This window comes from Cucumis melo, chromosome 10, assembly GCF_025177605.1.
Source record: "Cucumis melo cultivar AY chromosome 10, USDA_Cmelo_AY_1.0, whole genome shotgun sequence".
NCBI classification, from domain to species: Eukaryota; Viridiplantae; Streptophyta; class Magnoliopsida; order Cucurbitales; family Cucurbitaceae; genus Cucumis; species Cucumis melo.
This window is the reverse complement of record NC_066866.1, coordinates 6545163-6563052: the sequence shown is the minus strand read 5'-3', so window position 1 is coordinate 6563052 and position 17890 is coordinate 6545163. Positions and strand designations below refer to the sequence as shown.

Sequence of the window (17890 nt, the reverse complement as noted above, 5' to 3'; positions counted from 1 at the left end):
TATCAGACATTGAAAACTTCTCATGCCAAGTAATTAATGATAAGATTGCCAAATATCAAGCATTTAAAGAAGGGAACACGATTTTTATAGGATAAAACTCAACACTACGATCTCAAATAACTATGTTCTTACATGAGTCACAGCCCTTGGTTTATCACTTGAAAATTTCATTTTATTTGTTCACATCATACATATTATTCTATAACTTCACAAAATATATAATAAATTTGCAATAATATTTATGTTTGAAATATTAAATCTAAGGTTGGGTTGAAAGATTTAGGTAACCTGGATTTAAAAAAAACACGTGTTTGTGGGGTAGATTTAGATTACTAGGGTTGTGTTTGGAGCAGGAAAAACCTGAAAATGGAGTGCATATATCTTTTATTCTTGAGTTTATAAAATATATAATTTTTTTTTATTTAACCATTGTTTTGGTTTTAAATTATTTTAATTTTAATCTTAATAAATTAAATATAGTTCAATTTAAATAAACAAAAAGAATATATATTTTCTCAAAGTTTTAAAATAGAGATTTGACTCAAATAATAATATTATTTTATAGATTTTTGTCACATTAATTATTTGGTTTGTTATATACTAAAAGTATCATTCATAGACTATATAGCAAATGTTGATCTATCATTTATAGACTATAAGGGTCCGTTCGGTAATGTTCTTGTTCCCTGTTTCTTGTTTCTGTTTCCATTTTTTAAGAAACAGAGATGTTTGATAACGTTCGTTGTTTTTCGTTCTAAAAAATATAAACGTTTCTCATTTTATAATAAATTATTGGAAACAAAAAAAAAATAGTTTTTTCTGTTCTGTTTATCAATTGCTTATATTTTTTCCCTTTTCTCAATTTATTTCTATTTGTTTCATTTTCCTTTTTCTCAATTATTTTTATTTGTTTTCTTTCATTTTTCTCAATTATTTTTATTGGTTTTTTCTTTTTCTCAATTATTTTTATTAGTTTCATTTTTCTTTTTCTCAATTATTTTTTTTGGTTTCCTTTTAATTTTTTTCAATTATTTTGATTGGTTTCTTTTTTTTTCTCAATTATTTTTATTGATTCATTTTCCTTTTTTCAATTATTTTTATTGGTTTCCTTTTTATTTTTTTTCAATTATTTTTATTTGTTTCATTTTCCTTTTTTCAATTATTTTTATTGGTTTCCTTTTTATTTTTTTCAATTATTTTTATTTGTTTCATTTTCCTTTTTCTTAATTATTGTTATTGGTTTTCTTTTTCTTTTATCTCCACCGTCTTTCCCAAATAATCATCCTCTTCCTCTTTCACTCATCGTTTTTCTCTGCACACTGTCTTCCTCTTCACCTCTTATCGTCTTCCTCGACAACCTGAACTCTTCCTCTTCACTAGACTGTTCCTCTTCGTCGGATCCATAGTTTTTGCCTAATTGTTCCTCTTCGTCGGATCCATAGCTTTTGTCTTCCTCTTTGTGCAAATCTGGGTTTTCGTTGTGGGTTTTTCTCTAAAGCATCATAGGTAGTAGAGTTAAAAGGTTAAATTTTGTTTTGTTTCTTTCAATTCTGAATATTGAAGACATAATAACTTAATTTAAAATTAATATTAAATTCTACATGTCACGAAATAACGATGAGGTTGTTGAAATTGATGGATTAAGAAGATAAATGGCCTCAGTAAGAGATGATATTGCCAATCAAATTTGGCAACGTTTGAAGGATAAATATAATTTAATGTTTATGTTATTATTTTTATTCGTGCATTGATACTTCTTCGTATTAAATGAATAAACTTTTGATAATTTTATCTTTTATGTTTGATGGATAGACCTATATTTTTGCTTAATGTTTAATTGAAGTAGATGTGAAAAATAAAAAAATAAATCTAGAAGAAAATCAGTAAACAAGAAATAGTTATCAAACACATTTTTTGTTTCTGTTTCTTATAGAAATAGTTATCAAAAGCATTATTGTTTCTTGTTCTAAAAAAAGAAGAACCAAGAAACAGGGAACAAGGAAAAAGAAACAAGAAACAGAGAATAGGAACATTACCAAACGGACCCTAAAAATCTATTAATGATAGAAATCTATCATTATTATTGATAGGTTTTGCTATATTTACAAATTTTTTAAAATATAGCTACATATTTAATAATTATTTTAAAAATTTATACTCATTATAATTATTCAATTTAGTGAAAAGTAATTGTAAAGTATGAATTTTTATTTTTATTTTTATTTAGTCACTAAATTGCTTTCAATATTTTAATCTTTAAATTAAAAAGAAAATGTTTTTTTTCGAAAATAGGAAAATTGATAATTTATATACACTTCATTCAAAAATCACACAAAATATATTAATTTTTCTATGAAGCGTAAATATTTTATCAAATTTTCTATTTTTAAAAATTCACTATTAAAATTAATTACGAGTCTTCTAGTTAAATTGATCAACGAACAAATGAAAATGTTATTAAATTAAAACATAAACAATAGTATATGCAATATATATTTACATTTCTCACTATATTACCAATATATTTGACTTATAGACAATATTGCAATAGATAAGTGATCGAGAGAAATATATAAGAAAATATAAACAAAATCTCCTGCAAGACAAGAAACATTGATTTTAAACAAAACAAAGAGCTAAGTGAGATAATTGGAAAAGATACTTTATTACAATACGGTAAAAAACTCAAAAAGAAAAAAAAATATAGAAAAAAGTGAAAATGTTTTTTAAAAAATAAAATATAACAAATCAACAAAATATTTACACTGTGTAAAACAATTTTGAAAACGAAAAAGTTCATAAGCCCATAATGGAAAATACAAAAAATACCTCGTCAACCACGATATCAATAACGAGTTTAATATATTTGGTACACATTTGGCTAATGGTTTACATGATTGTTGGTCGTTTAGATTTGGTATATTTTTTTTCAATTATATCGTTTAATTTGGTTATATGATTATTTAGATTTGGTTACAAGATCGTTGTCAAACTTAAACGATTTTTTTTCCAAATTTGGTACAAGATCATTTAAATTTAGCTAAACGAAAAATTTTAAAATTCTTTTGGTACAGGATCGTTTATTTTTTCAGGATTTTTTGGTACACGATTATTTAGATTTGGCTAAATGATTTTTTTAAAATTCTTTTGATACACAATCGTTATCTTTTTACTTCAATATAAGTGATTTGTTCAATATTCTTTATACACGATATTTTAGATTTGGTTATCCTAATCTAAACAATGTAAAAAAAATGACGAAAAGAAGAAAGACGATGAAAAGAAATCATAGCGAAAATAAGAGAGAAAAAGAAGAAAAACGATAGAAAAAAATCAGATTTGTACCAAATCTAAATGACGTTAAAAAAAAAAGAAAAAAAAAAGACGATGGAAAGAAATCGCAACGAAAAAGAGGAAAGGAAGAAAAATGATTAAAAAAATATCAGTAAAATGAAGAGGAAAGACAAAATGACAAAACTGAAATGTTTAAAAAATGTCTAACTTTATGAGCTTTGTTATACATGCCGTAAATATTTTAGTAGTTTGTTATATTTATAAAAATTAATTTAAAAATTATTATTGTGATTAAACTAGGAACTTAATTAGATTTTCTTAGATTTTTTTTTCATAGATTTATTTTTATTTAAAAACTTAACCAGAAGTTCAAATAAACACAAATGTGTTTGGGAGCTGTTTTCTAAAAATACTTATATATAAGTTTTATTTGATTTGTAATATACTAAAAGTATGTCTATTAATATTTTTAAGATTGATTGGAGGCAATCAAAGTTTGGTCTACAATGATTGTCAGAGTCAATGGTCAAAAGGTAACTCATAGGTTTCTATTCAAACCCATGGAAAAGTGGGTAGAAAGCTATTACTTCTAAAATGTTGTCCAAATAAAGGTTGAGCTTATATTTAGGATGTCTAATCCATCCAATCCTAACGCTCAAAACAAATACCTCCATTGAAATCGTTTGGTTCAAAGTTTTATAAATGTCTAAGAAAATGTTAAAATAATAATAAAATAAAAAGAAGTTTACATGAGAAAAATAATTATAAAAAATCCACTGATTTGCAAGGTGGAAAGTAATAAAGATATCAGGAAAAATGATATTCCCACTAAAATGGACAAAGCTCTTCCAACAAACATTCTCATCTAAAGAAACACCCAACCACTCGGAGCCATAATATTTTTGGTGGAAGATATACACATTTACCTAACTATAGTACATGTCGTCACCTGTCCGAAACGATGCGTAGCAGCTGATGTCCTTCAAATAGGTTAATTTCAAAACAAAATAGGAGTCGCAAACAATCCTTTTTACGGTGTGATTGGATACCGAAATAAAGTAAATAATTTGAAAATAAAATCATAAAAAATTGGTCTACAAAAACTAGAGTTGAGTTTGAGAGTCATTTGTGTATGAGGAAGGTGTTAACACCCCACAACACCTGTTTAGAAAACACTGGCCAAAGTCCAAATCTTGAATTGAAAATATACTTTAATTTCTTTAAAAACTAATGTGTTATTTTACCCTTAATTGCTCAAATATTTGAATCAATGACCTCATAAAATAAGTGGAAAACGTTCAATCAATTAGACTATGTTTGAAAATCTTCTCACATCAAGAAAGTGAGAAATTAGTATAATCTCAAAATTCGTCTTAGGAATAACCTTCTAATAAAGAGATTTTTTTAAAAACATTAATTAAAATAATTTTTTCTTGGGATCAAATCTTGGAATCTCAAACATGTGATCCCTCACCTCAAGAATTCTAGAAAATCGAACTCCCAAATTTACTAGATTTCGTCTTAGGATTTTGTTTAAGAAAAACGGTATAAGTTATTAGAAAAGATTGATTAATAAACCTTATGAAATCACAAGTTAAATTTTAAATGTTTGAAACACATGAAAAATTATAACTTTAAAAGAAAAAAATTCTAAATGATTTAAAAAAAAGTGTTTTGGGAAGGATTTTAAAACTTGGAGAATTTTAAATTAGAAGGATTTTAAAACTTGTAAAATTTAATTGGAAAGAGTTGAAAATTTTAAATATGAAATAAAATGAGACTTGATATGAAAATTAGATAGGTAGAAACAAGAGTAGATCATAAGCATCATAATAAATTATGCAAATACAAAATAACATATTGAGATTTTAATAAAAACATATTGAAAATCGATCTCGGACTTCCAAAGAATCGGTTTCCTCACCTAAAAAATTCTAAGAAATTGGACTCCCAAATTTCTTAGATTCCATCGTCGGATTTTTTTTAAAGAAAAATAATTTAAAATGTTAACAAACTTAAAAATTATTAGCAATAACATATTAAATTTACCACAAAAAGGAAAAAAACAAAATATTAAATAACATATAAAAGACAAGAACATATTAAATAAGCAATAATCAAGATGAAAAAAATATTAAAGAAACGATAATCAAAATGAGAAAATGCTAATGAAGCAATAATAAATGTTATAAAAAAAATTAAATAAATAAAAATACTAATTATATATAAAAAAGTAAAAAAATAATATATAGAAAATAAAGCTTAAAGAACAAATTAATAAAAGAAGGACATAATAATAAATAAAAAATAGATAACAACAAAGTACGAAGAAATATGTAATAAATAAATAAAAACTATAAAAGAAAAGCTTACAAGATAATGAATAAATAATTATAAGAGAAATAAAAACAATAATAATAAGTAAATATTTAATCATTTAGTTTTTTTTTTTTTTTTTGCATTTTTTGGAAGCTTGAAAAAAAATAAAATAATGAGAATAGTAAGAATAAACAAAAATAAAGAACTTTGAAGTAAAATAAACCAACTAAAAAGAAGAAGATGATAAAAAAAAGGTTGAAATCTCAACACACCCAACTCACTTGTTGTTTGAGGTTTGGATCATTGGGATCAAAGCCTTACTATACACCTCCAACTAAGTTAGAGTTTTTTTTTTGTGTGTGTGTTGGATTCTTGGCTTGGTACGGAGAAAGATGAAGATTTAGGAGTTGCTATAAGAGAAGATAAAATGGATATTGTAAATATTTTTTATTTTTTTATTTAAAGAACATATGAAGGTTAAGAGAAGTAGTGGCTACGGAGAGTAGAGATTTAGATGAAGAAGAGAAATGTGAAGGTAGTAGAAATTTCGAATTTCTAGGGTTTTTATTTTTATTTTTTTGTGGCTTTTTCTCTATGTGTTGTGTGGATAAAGAAGAGGAGTTATTTATAGCAAAAAATGCTTCTTCAAATGGCTAAAAATTCAAAATAGTGAGATTTGTTTTAATTTGAAACAATAACAACTTTGACATACAACTCAAAGAGCGTTTATTAACAATACCAAATTCAAAAAAGTTACTCTAACCGCCCACAAAATTTTAAAAATAATTAAATAATACCTTTTTTTTTATAGGAAAAATGTAGGTAACCACAAAATTCTCAAAATGAGTTAAATTAAAGTAAAAATTAATTTTAAATAAGATTGAACAAAATTAAGTTAGGGTACACTTAGCTTCACAAATACCATTTTTCTGTTGGCCATTTGTTTTAAGTTGTAAAACTATTTAAAATATATGAATAACAAACAATTAAACTCATACGTGAATGGAGGGGTCAGTTACAATTGTAATAAAAATTAAAAAATGAAACATGGAGAAGTTGAAGAACCAAACCTGTAACATGATCTCTCTCTCCCTTGAGTCCCTTCCATACACAACACCTCAACGCTCGCCGCCGCCGCTCAAATCCCCGACCGCCTCCCTTGATAGTCGCCTCCATTTTAGTCACGCCGTAATATGCCGTTGCAGACTTACGGTCATGAGAGGTTCTCTTTTGGGAGTGTTGTTTGCTCTCTCTCTCTCTCTCTCCAACCAATTCTGCACATCCATTCCAGCTATCACCACCGTCGTACCTTGAGTTTGCTACCACCAGCATCGCCATCTTCGGAGTCTTTATTCTTATCAAGTTTTTGGGTTTTTTTTTTTTTTTACTTTTAAGATCTTGAATCCGGCCCGATTAGTTTTGGTGTAAATGGATGAAATCGGAGTTTTTTTATATATATTTTTGACATTTTTTCCAGCATGTTCAAGATATTTCCGTAAGCGTTCTTTTTTCTTTTTGTTGGAATATTTGTTATGAAAAATGGAATTCTAGAAGGCTTTTGTGGTTGAAAGTGTTGTTTCTTCATCTGATCTGTGGCTGAAAATGTTCTTCATCTTTCTTCTTCTTCTTTCGCCCTCTCTTTCAAGTTTTTTTCTATTACAAATTAAATTTACCTCTCCCTAACATGTGTGAGTTAAATCAATAAAAAAAAAAAAAAAATTAATGTAGAGAGGGATTCATGATTGCAACCCTTTAAAAACTACAAGGCTACAGATTAAGCAAATTGAAAAATGAATGAGTGACATTGTAACCAATTGATTGTTTATGCAATATTTCTTATTCATTATTGTTACTTTTGAATAACACAAAAGCGATACGAAGGTCATTGGTGGAGGAGGTAATAGAGATTTTATTTATATTCATTGAAAGGGCGTCGTATTCAAAATATATTTTTGTACCTCATTGGTTAAAGTAAGTTAAATGACTGTGCAAAGCAAAGGAGACCACAGTACTTTTCAAAAAAGGGAGGGGAAAAAGAGCAAAAAGGAACAAACTGAATGACCCAAAATTCTATATTTACTTTTCATACTAAAAAAAACCGTACATTATTTGAATGGATTTCTTACATATGCACGCTTTAGTTCATGGTGTAATACGAGTATTAAAAAAAAAAAAAAAAAAAAAAAAAGAGGTGATATTTAGTCTTTTCTATCCCTCTTGACTCCTTTTAAATAATATATTTATTTCTCTGATTTCAAGGTGTTGTTTGGAGGGTTGAACTGATATAGTTTAGTATAGTTTTTTGAACTTTTCTTAATATGTTTTTGCAATCATTATTTTTGTTTTGAAACTTTTTTTCCTCAATAATTCTACCAATTGCAAATTTTTAGAAAATTTATCCTTTTTTTTTCCTCTGTGTTGAACAAAAACAAAAATTAACCAACTGATTTTTGTGTAGGGAATATAGTTAAACAAAATGGCAAACCAAAGAAAAAAGAAATATTCTAAAGTTTTCTTCACTCGTCATATTACTCTTCTTCTTTTTCAGCAATTTAACTTTTATTTCCTCCAAATTATCTGGAGGATTATATTATCTAGGATTTTCATTATTTCTTGCTAGAAAATGTTTTTTTGTTGTTATTTTTTGTTTTGAGTTTTTGTTTGTTTTTTCTTAATTTGTTGTTCCACCATTATACTATGTACATACTTTTCCAAATACTATTCATTTTACATATAGCTATTGCACTTATAGTAGACAAAGTACAATTATATATAATCAACAATTAGACAATACATTTTAAGAGTCATAGAAACATATGGGTTGAACGTGCACAAGAAATAAACATCAAACTTGGTCAGCAAATTTGGTAACATGAAGCCCAAAATTGGTTGTCGAAGATGAATGTCGTGGACAATAATTGATCGTTGAGATAGGTTACACGAAAATGGTTAATTGCCTGAGTTGTCATTAAAGTGATTGTCGAAGCCTGAAATTAGTCGTCGAAGTTGTCGTCAGAAGGTCGAGTTGGTCATTGAAATTGGACATGTGAAAGTGGTCATTAGAGTTGGTTTTCAAAGTGTGAGATAATGATTCTTGTTGAATGTGGCCAATAAATGGAGCATTGAAAATAATGGAAGAGTGGAGAGTTGGGGTGAGTTGGTACCAACATTGTTGGTGAGCCAAACAAAGAGTTGATATAATATACCAACTCAACTCATTTTGTTAAACACAACGTCTTAAGAGATATCCAATATTAAATATATATAAATTAAACGTGAATATATTCTTAACATTGACAACTAATTGTCTATTTCTTCCTAATATTACATCATCAAGTGGGTAATCCAAAGTTACAATCATTACCCACTTACAATCAATCAATGTAAGCAGGAATGCACTTTGATATTCGTTTCAAACCTACTTTTAAAAGTTTTAATATATACCTAAACCCTAATACACTTAAAACGAAAAAAATAAAAAACGCTCTTACCGTCTATTTGGATGGAAACCATTAAGAATTTACTTTTAAAGATAAATTTGAATTTTCAATATTTTTAATACATTTATTTTCAAATATGGTAAAATGAACCAAAATATTTAGATATATAATAAAATATCACCGACAGATGTTGAGAGACACCGATGACTTCTAGTAATAGACGTTTTTAGACACTAATAAATATCTATCAGCCACTGATAAATTACAAAATTTTGTTATATTGGTAAATACTTTCAGCAATTTTGTCATTTAAAACAAATTTCTTTTTTTTAATAATATCACGAAAGTTAGGAAAAATGTTAGGAGTATTCTTATTATTAGTACACTAACTAAAACCATTAGTATATTATTTTAAAGATACTAAACGATCTTATAAAAAATTATATTAGTACCTTCCACCTTTAGACTTGAGTAGAAAATAATCTTACAAACAGTGAATAGACTCAAAGATTAAAATTCATATGTATTGTAATTAGTTGGGTAATATTTAAACGACTAAATTATAACATATATTTTGCATCTTCTTTTTAATTTAAAAAATATTTATATCATTCAACCGTTACAAATCACCCTTAAATTCTTATGAACTTTGAAGTATAACTTTTATAAAATTTTAAACAAAAACAAAAATTTAGAATTATGTGACAAATGACCTAAAATAATGTGATGATTGGAATTTTGGTTTCGTATCACCTTCTACACTATCTCATATCTAAACTTTAATTCAAATGGTAAAAAATTTATACTCAAACGATATTTTGAAACAATGGTTTGTGAAAATTAGTGTAATATCGTTTTAAGCAAACGACAAAATTGAAGATATATTATTTTTTATATAATTCAATCTAATATTTAAATGGAGGAGTAAATAGTAATTGTCGTGGTCAAGAACGGGGAAGCTGAAGGACAATTATTGAAGTCAATTAAATTGCGTGCAGGCCGCAATCCTCCAAATATAAGTTATATATATATATATTTGTTTTTTTCTTTTTGAGGCGCAAGCCTAAGTCCTAATGGTGGCTCGCATCGCCACTTCGTAAGGCTCAGAAGTCAATAAGTTCAACTTTCATGGTCAGAGCTCACAACTTCAGCCATGGAGATTTACGCTTTTGGAGTCTGAGCTGAGTCTCTCTCTTCATTTTCTTTCCCTAAACCAACGCGCCCACATGCGCGTCTCATTTTCATCATTTTTAAGCCTCTGCTTACTATGTTGCGGACCCCGCCCCGGGCCTCATTTTGCCTTTGTCGCATTTCTCCTGTGACTCAACTTTTTTCCACTGTCTAAACTCAGTCCTTACTTCAACCCCGAGTCTTCGATTCGCTCTCAATTCTCGAATTCAATTACCCCCTTTTTCTTTCTCAGCTCAGAGAACGCTTCACTTGGTTGTTTTTCTTCATCAGACTCCTTTGGGTTAGGCGATTGTTGTCAGGTGATCTCTATGTTGTGAAAGTTTTGTTCTTGTTTTTACCCTTTTCTGGATTTTGGGTTTGTTTTTTCTTTTTGAATTGGGGTGGATTATTGAGTTTAGATTTACCTGAAGCATTTCATGCATGGTTTTGCTTCTCTTGCATGATTATAATTACAATGCATTTCTCTTTTGAGCTGGGGGTTTGAGATTCGTGTATATTCCGATGTTTGACATTTGGGTTGGAACCCATCGTTCTTGTTCTTTTTGACTGATCTTGCTCTGGTGTTCGGGCTTTGTTGTCATTGCTGGGTTTACTTTTCCTCCTTTCATGTGGGAAGTGTGGATTCAGTTGTTGTGGCATTTTCTAGATCTCTTTCTACTTTTTCCATCAATGTATTGTGGTTTAGGATGGCTTTAATGGGGTTAGGGGTTTGTTGTAGTGGTAAGAGCTCACTAGAGAAATTTTCTTTTCCTTATGATCAGTATAATTTGAACGTGTGTTTTGTTTATTTAGCATGGTGAAACCTTAATGTTTGACCGAGTGATGTGAGCCTCCAGTTAAAATTGCTCTATCTATGTCTCTCTCTCTCTCTCTCTGCTTCACAGTTTTATCCTATAATCTGTGAAGCATCAAATGTGCCATCTACCGTCTTTGATTGCATTGATTCAATTGTCACCGCAAAATTACATATAAATATGAATGTCACCTAAGATTTTTTTTTACCTCTAGGTGCTCTTCATCAAGTTTATGGAAAGTTCGACCGACGATTCTGATGTAGACACGGATGTGAGTGAATCCGAAATGGATGAGCGGGAAAGCAAGTCATATGATGAACTGAAAAATGGAAAACGCATTGTGAAGCTCTCGCACGAGACATTTACTTGCCCCTACTGTACGAAAAAAAGAAAGAGGGATTTCTTATACAAGGATCTCCTGCAGCATGCTTCTGGGGTAGGAAATAGTCCTTCAAATAAACGGAGTACCAAAGAGAAAGCTAATCATTTAGCTCTATTGAAATATTTGGAGAAAGATCTAGCTGATACTGTTGGTCCATCAAAACCTGCGACTGCTAGCAATAAAGATCCTGTTATGGATTGCAATCATGATGAAAAGTTTGTGTGGCCTTGGAGAGGAATCGTGGTAAACATTCCAACTAGGCGTACAGATGATGGGCGATTTGTGGGAGGAAGTGGATCGAAGTTTAGGGATGAGTTGAAAGAAAGAGGATTTAATCCCACAAGGGTTACTCCTTTGTGGAATTATCGGGGCCACTCAGGTTGTGCTATTGTGGAATTTAACAAAGATTGGCCTGGTTTGCATAATGCTATTTCTTTTGAGAGGGCTTATGAGGCAGATCGTCATGGGAAAAAGGATTGGCTGGCTAATGGTACTACTGAGAAACTAGGAATTTATGCTTGGGTTGCTCGAGCAGATGATTACAACACAAATAATATAGTTGGGGAACATTTACGTAAAATTGGAGACCTCAAGACCATATCTGAAATTATTCAGGAGGAAGCACGGAAACAAGATAGACTTGTGTCCAATCTTACAAGTATCATTGAGCTCAAGAACAAACACTTGATAGAGATGGAGAAAAGATGCACTGAAACCGCCACCACCCTTAACAATTTAATGGGGGAGAGAGAGAAATTACTTCATGCTTATAACGAAGGTTTCTTATATAGAGCTTTAAAATGATCTTTCCTGCCTTTCAAAACCAGGAAATGTTTTCCATTACATATTACTTTTTCTTTCATGGATATTCCAAGTTGTACCATTGAATTTACATAATGTTTCTCACATGTACAGAGATAAAAAAGATCCAACTGGGTGCCAGGGATCACCTTAAGAAGATCTTCAGTGATCACGAGAAACTAAAGTTGCAACTGGAATCTCAGAAAAAAGAATTTGAGTTAAGAGGAAGAGAATTGGAGAAGCGTGAAGCACAAAATGAAAATGAGAGCAAGTATCTGGCTGAAGAAATCGAAAAGGTACATACTTCTTTCTTTCTTTCTCCTTTAATTGCAGAAAATAACATATGCATTAAATAGTGTGAAGCAATTACAAAAAGAAAAGGTACTTTCTTTAATGATTGATTCTGTCGCAACTATTCTTATGCTCATGATTTGCAGTGATGAAGGGAAAAACGAGTGTCACCTTTGAAAAGGTGTCTCATCTTTCAACAGCTTTTGTAGGTAGTTATGACAATTATGGATGTGAAAGCTTGAGATAGTCATTAATCTGACTGTCAGACATGTTTTAGGAGCTACTGTATATTGAACAATCATTCCAATTTGCCTGAACTTTGGTTTTCAAATAAATTAATACCTGACGTCTCTGTTTTTCCTATTTTTTCCCCAGTTGTTTACTCATTTATTTTTTTAAGCATAGTTTTCAATCGCACTACAGCTGAACAATGTTATGAGCAAGATCTTTGTTGCACCCCATGGTCTTCACAGTTGGCAAAGGGGTTGCATGATTGCATCTATAAGTTAGCAAATCAATGAAATGTTTCTTATGGTTCTTTCAATTGCTTCTCACTTTTAGCTTCACTACTTAGTGCAGTGCTCATTTTTTTTACAACATAAATTCAACCATCTTATATCCATTGCTTATGTTGCACTTGTACACTCAGAAGTTACAACTTCCAAACTCACAAATCAAACACGGATAGTATAAGCTTAGGTTTATGCAACTTCGTCTCTACACAATCCAAAATCAGGCTGCATACCACGGTGGTGGTTTTATGTTGTGCTGATGCCTGAAGCAATGTTCTAGGGATGGTCCATGTTGTTCAGAAACTTTTTTTTCTTTTTTCTTTTTTCTTTTTAATATTTTTATATATTTGTGAGTTGTGGGGCTAGCTTACACGCACCTCGACTGATCTCACGAGATAACCCACCTGACACAAAGTGCTGCACTGTATGACTCAATGTGTTATTGTTTCGTGTATGTGCTTTGTGTGTGTGTTTTTTTTTTTTTTTGGGGGGGGGGGGGGGGGGGGCGCGGTGGTGTGTCCTCTTCTAGAGTTTTCAACGAGGTACTAATTCATTGTATTTTATTATTTTATGTGAAATATATGTCTCCACTCATCGGGGATGGAGAGGTTTCTTACCATTCAACTTGTATTCTTTTTTCTTTTCAGTATGAAGTGAGAAATAGTTCTCTCCAATTGGCTGAGCTAGAGCAGCAGAAGGCTGACGAAGATTTTATGAAGCTGGCAGATGATCAAAAGGTTTGTGATTGTGTGCGTGTGCATATTAATCACTAGAATATTTCATTATCAAAATTAGAGAATAGGGAATACTTATTTATGATTTCTAATGATTCAGAAACAAAAGGAGGACCTACATAATAGAATAATCAGACTGGAAAAACAACTGGATGCCAAGCAAGCACTAGAGTTGGAAATTGAGCGTCTACGTGGGACGTTGAATGTTATGAAACACATGGAAGATGTTGAGGATGTCCAGAAGGCAGAGTCAATACTTAAAGAATTGAGTGAAAAGGAAAGAGACCTTGAAGAGCTTGATGACCTTAACCAAGCACTGATAGTAAAGCAGCGCAAGAGTAATGACGAACTCCAAGAAGCTCGTAAAGAGATAATTAATGTAAGAATATTTTCTTACTGCAAAGTACTTTCTAAGTCATGCATACAGGATAGAAAGCGATGAGTTTAACTAGTGGGAAAACTTGAAATTACCATATAGGCAGCATGTCTGGTGGCCGTGTTTGTCATCCTATAAAGGTCTGATATATTTCAAATATGAATTTAAAGAATTGATTATGAGGGAGGTTGCACGCAACTTGATTCATCTTTTGTGTCAATGCATCTACTGGAGTTTTATATTTTGCCAACTAAAATTAGCATGAGTTTTATATAATTATACTCATGTAGCTGAACAGATATCTTTTCTTCTGTTTTTAAAATACAGTTTTTTTCTAGTTAAAAATTTTGAACTCCTGATACTGTTTAATTCTCTCGTCTCTTAGGCTTTTAAAGATTTGCCTGGCCGCTCGCACTTGCGTGTTAAGAGAATGGGCGAATTAGATACAAAACCGTTCCATGAAGCAATGAAGAAAATATATAATGAGGATGAAGCAGATGAGAGAGCTTCAGAGCTGTGCTCATTGTGGGCAGAATATCTCAAGGACCCAGACTGGCATCCTTTCAGAGTAATTAAGGTAGAAGCAAAAGATGCTCCAGACGGAAAAGAAAAGGTGATTCTTTTGCTAGTTCCTTTCTTCAATTTTGTTCATTGCAACTCAGAAATGTATGCATGTTTTTGTGGGACCTGACGTTGCATATGTATTTAGAATCAAGTGAGTTTACTGTTTCATATGCCATCCCTAGGCAAATGCATCTTGGATTTATCTTTCTTACATATTAGGTGCCAGTATTGCTTTTTCATTAATTAGATAATTCACAACCTCCCAGTGTCCCCCCACAAAAAAAAAAAAAAAAAAAAAAAAAAAGAAAAAAAGAAAAAAAGAAAAATAGAAAAAGAAAAAAATGGAAGAAGAACTCGATATGTATGTCTCTTGTTGCTGTAGAAATAGAAATGTAATTACACGCAGAGACTATTCTGTTTCTTGTTGTCCTCCTACTAAATCATTGCTGGATTCTGGTTTTCTAAATGTTAAAACTTTTTAAACAAATGAAATTTCCATTAAAAATTAATTTGTCAGAAATGTAACATAAAGTTCCGTTTCATAACCATTTCTTTTTGTTTTTATTTTTGAATATTAAGCCTATAGACACTACTTCCACCTTCAACTTTTTTCCTTTGTTATCTACATCTACCATTGGTTTAAAATGCCATGCCAAATTTTGAAAACTAAAATAAGTAGCTTTCAAAAAGTTATTTTTTTTTTAGAATTTGGCTAAGAATTAAACCATTGTATTTAAGAAACATGCAAATCATTGTTAGTCCCGGAGGAAAAATAGACTTAATTTTTTTTTTTAAAAAAAAACGAAATGGTTACAAAATGGGCCTAATTTATTTTGTACATGTTTTTCTAAAAATCCCATCTTCAAGGGAATCAATTATGCATAGAAAACCCGTGCAAGTAATTTATTTTGCTTTGTGTTCTTCAGTGCTTCAAATTCCATCTTCAATTTAAACCCAAAATGATCAAAATAGCTTCAACAAATTTGAAGTATCAGCTTGGTCCAATTTTTGAATTCAGAATTTGGGTCCGTTCTTGTAGCTTGTGTTGGGGTTGGACTTTTTTTTTTGTATGCCCTTGTACATCTCTCATTTTCTCAACGATAGCTTGGACTTTATTTATTAAAATTAAACAAATAACTAACAAATAGTACTCCATACACTGTAATCTTGGCATATTATTATCTCTGCATCTTTCGGGGAAAAGTTTATAGTACAACTGCATGGCCTCCTCCCACCTTATATTAAGCCACATGACTAGTTGGTATATTATTTTATTATGTAGGCTCCAAATTGTACTTATATATTGCTGATATGGTTGATATCAAACTAGTATGGTATAACGTCCATAGGGTCCAAAATTTTCTTAAATATTACTGATAGGTTGAAATCAGACTAGTATGGAATTCTGGCCATAGTCAATGTTATTCCAGTCATCTGTCTTAGTGGCACACAGAGCTGCTGATAGGATGTTTATCATTGTAATATATGTTACACACAACAGCGATAATATCTGATGTTTGCTTCATATTTAGTACATTTATGTGTTCATAGAGATTCTTAATTTTATCTTTTGATTTTTGGCTCACTGGGACGATTCATTGCTTGCGTAGAAGAAAATCAGCGATTATGTTGGCTTTTTTTCATGCTTTTCTTTGCCAGCATTCTCGAGCTACATACATTTTCCTTACCTGAAGATGCCGTTTGATGCTTATGTTTAACTATTAGTCATTATGCTGTTTTAGGAAATTGAAATTTTGGATGATGAAGATGAGAAACTGAAAGGTCTGAAAAAGGATTATGGCGAGGAAGTTTGCAAGGCTGTGATTTCAGCTTTAATGGAGATAAATGAATACAATCCCAGTGGACGATACATCACATCAGAGCTATGGAACTACCAAGAGGGCAGGAAAGCAACGTTGCGAGAGGGAGTAAGATTTTTACTCGACAAGCTGAATAGAAGCAACTAGAAAAGGGGAACACACCCTGAAGGTTGGTACTCAATGTTGTGGTTGATAAAATTTACTGTCTTTTTGCTGGAAATTAGAATAAAATTGCAGATGAGAAGCTTTAGCACTTTGTACATAATGCTAAATAACGCAGTGTTACCAATTTTGTGTGCGAATGCTGAATATATTATATCCAAACTGGTTACAACATGATCATTCAAATTAGAACTTGTTTGGTCAGTATGAATCCTTTCAAGGCATTCCTACTCTTACATTAATCTCTTGAAGTCATTTGCTTGGCCGTTGTTTTGCATTTTTTTGTCAATAACATCAGATTTATTGAACTGCTGCAGCAGCCATGACGATCAAACCAACATCATTGCCATGAAATAAAACGCAATGCGTTCTGTTGGGTCAGAATTCTCGTATGGAGTTTCGTCTTTCTTTACAGAAAATCCAAAAACGGGCCAAGGAGATGAAGTTCACTTCTTTGCAATTATAAGATGTCTAAGCAGGAGATGGAATATGAGCCAAATAAGTCATGTCAGTGTATGTTTTCAAGTCATACTCTCCTGTGTATCAATTATTTCCAGATCGTAGAGATTTCCATAATGCAGAACTGCTTATCTATTATCAGTTACTGATCTTACTATTTAATTTGTTCGGAAAAACCTTTAAAACTACTTCGTCTTCGACCGTTGTAACCTACATGTAATGTCCAGTCTAGAGACTGAGTGATTGCTGCTATCTTATTCATGATTCAATAATGTAAGTGCTTCTGAGCAATTTTATGAATAGCTTGGATAGCCATTTGTTGTTGAACTCAGCTTGATTATGAGGACGACTTTGATCTTCTTCGAACTTATGCAAATTAAGTTATGTCCGAATAAAGAAAGACTCCATGATAATGGTTGGTGCATTTCTATGCTCGTTGTTCATACCAAAATAAGGTTTCATATCTTGTCATTATATGGTTTGCAACCCTTCGGTTTCTGCTTTGAAGATAATTTTCTTTCTTTTTAAAGATTTTGATACATTCATTCTTCGTAGTTTAATTCTTGGTAACTTTTTGTTTTCACTTTCTTTTTTAACCATTTAATTCTTGTAGCTGTTTGTGTCCATAAAATTACAAGATGCTTACCCTTTTACTTTCATCTTTGCGAGAGGGAGTATGGAACTACAAGGCTGATATGGATGAAAGTAAAAGGGTAAGCATTCGTGAAGATTGAATTATAATTTCATTTTG

General features: G+C 30.6%; 1 protein-coding gene across 2 annotated transcripts; it reads left to right on the top strand.

The window, feature by feature from the left end:
* Positions 1-10078: 10078 nt before the first annotated feature.
* On the top strand, positions 10079-17563 carry LOC103500220 (protein INVOLVED IN DE NOVO 2). Of its 2 annotated transcripts, none has more exons than XM_008463453.3 (8): positions 10079-10543; positions 11253-12198; positions 12336-12517; positions 13672-13761; positions 13859-14137; positions 14520-14747; positions 16441-16687; positions 16998-17563. In XM_008463453.3, the coding sequence occupies exons 2-7, from the start codon at positions 11271-11273 to the stop codon at positions 16663-16665; spliced, it is 1932 nt and encodes a 643-aa protein (XP_008461675.1). In that variant the 5' UTR covers positions 10079-10543; positions 11253-11270; the 3' UTR covers positions 16666-16687; positions 16998-17563. The 2 variants fall into 2 exon arrangements, with proteins under 2 accessions (XP_008461675.1, XP_008461676.1); XM_008463454.3 differs by having other exon boundaries at positions 10124-10543; positions 17001-17563.
* The last annotated feature ends 327 nt before the right edge of the window (positions 17564-17890 follow it).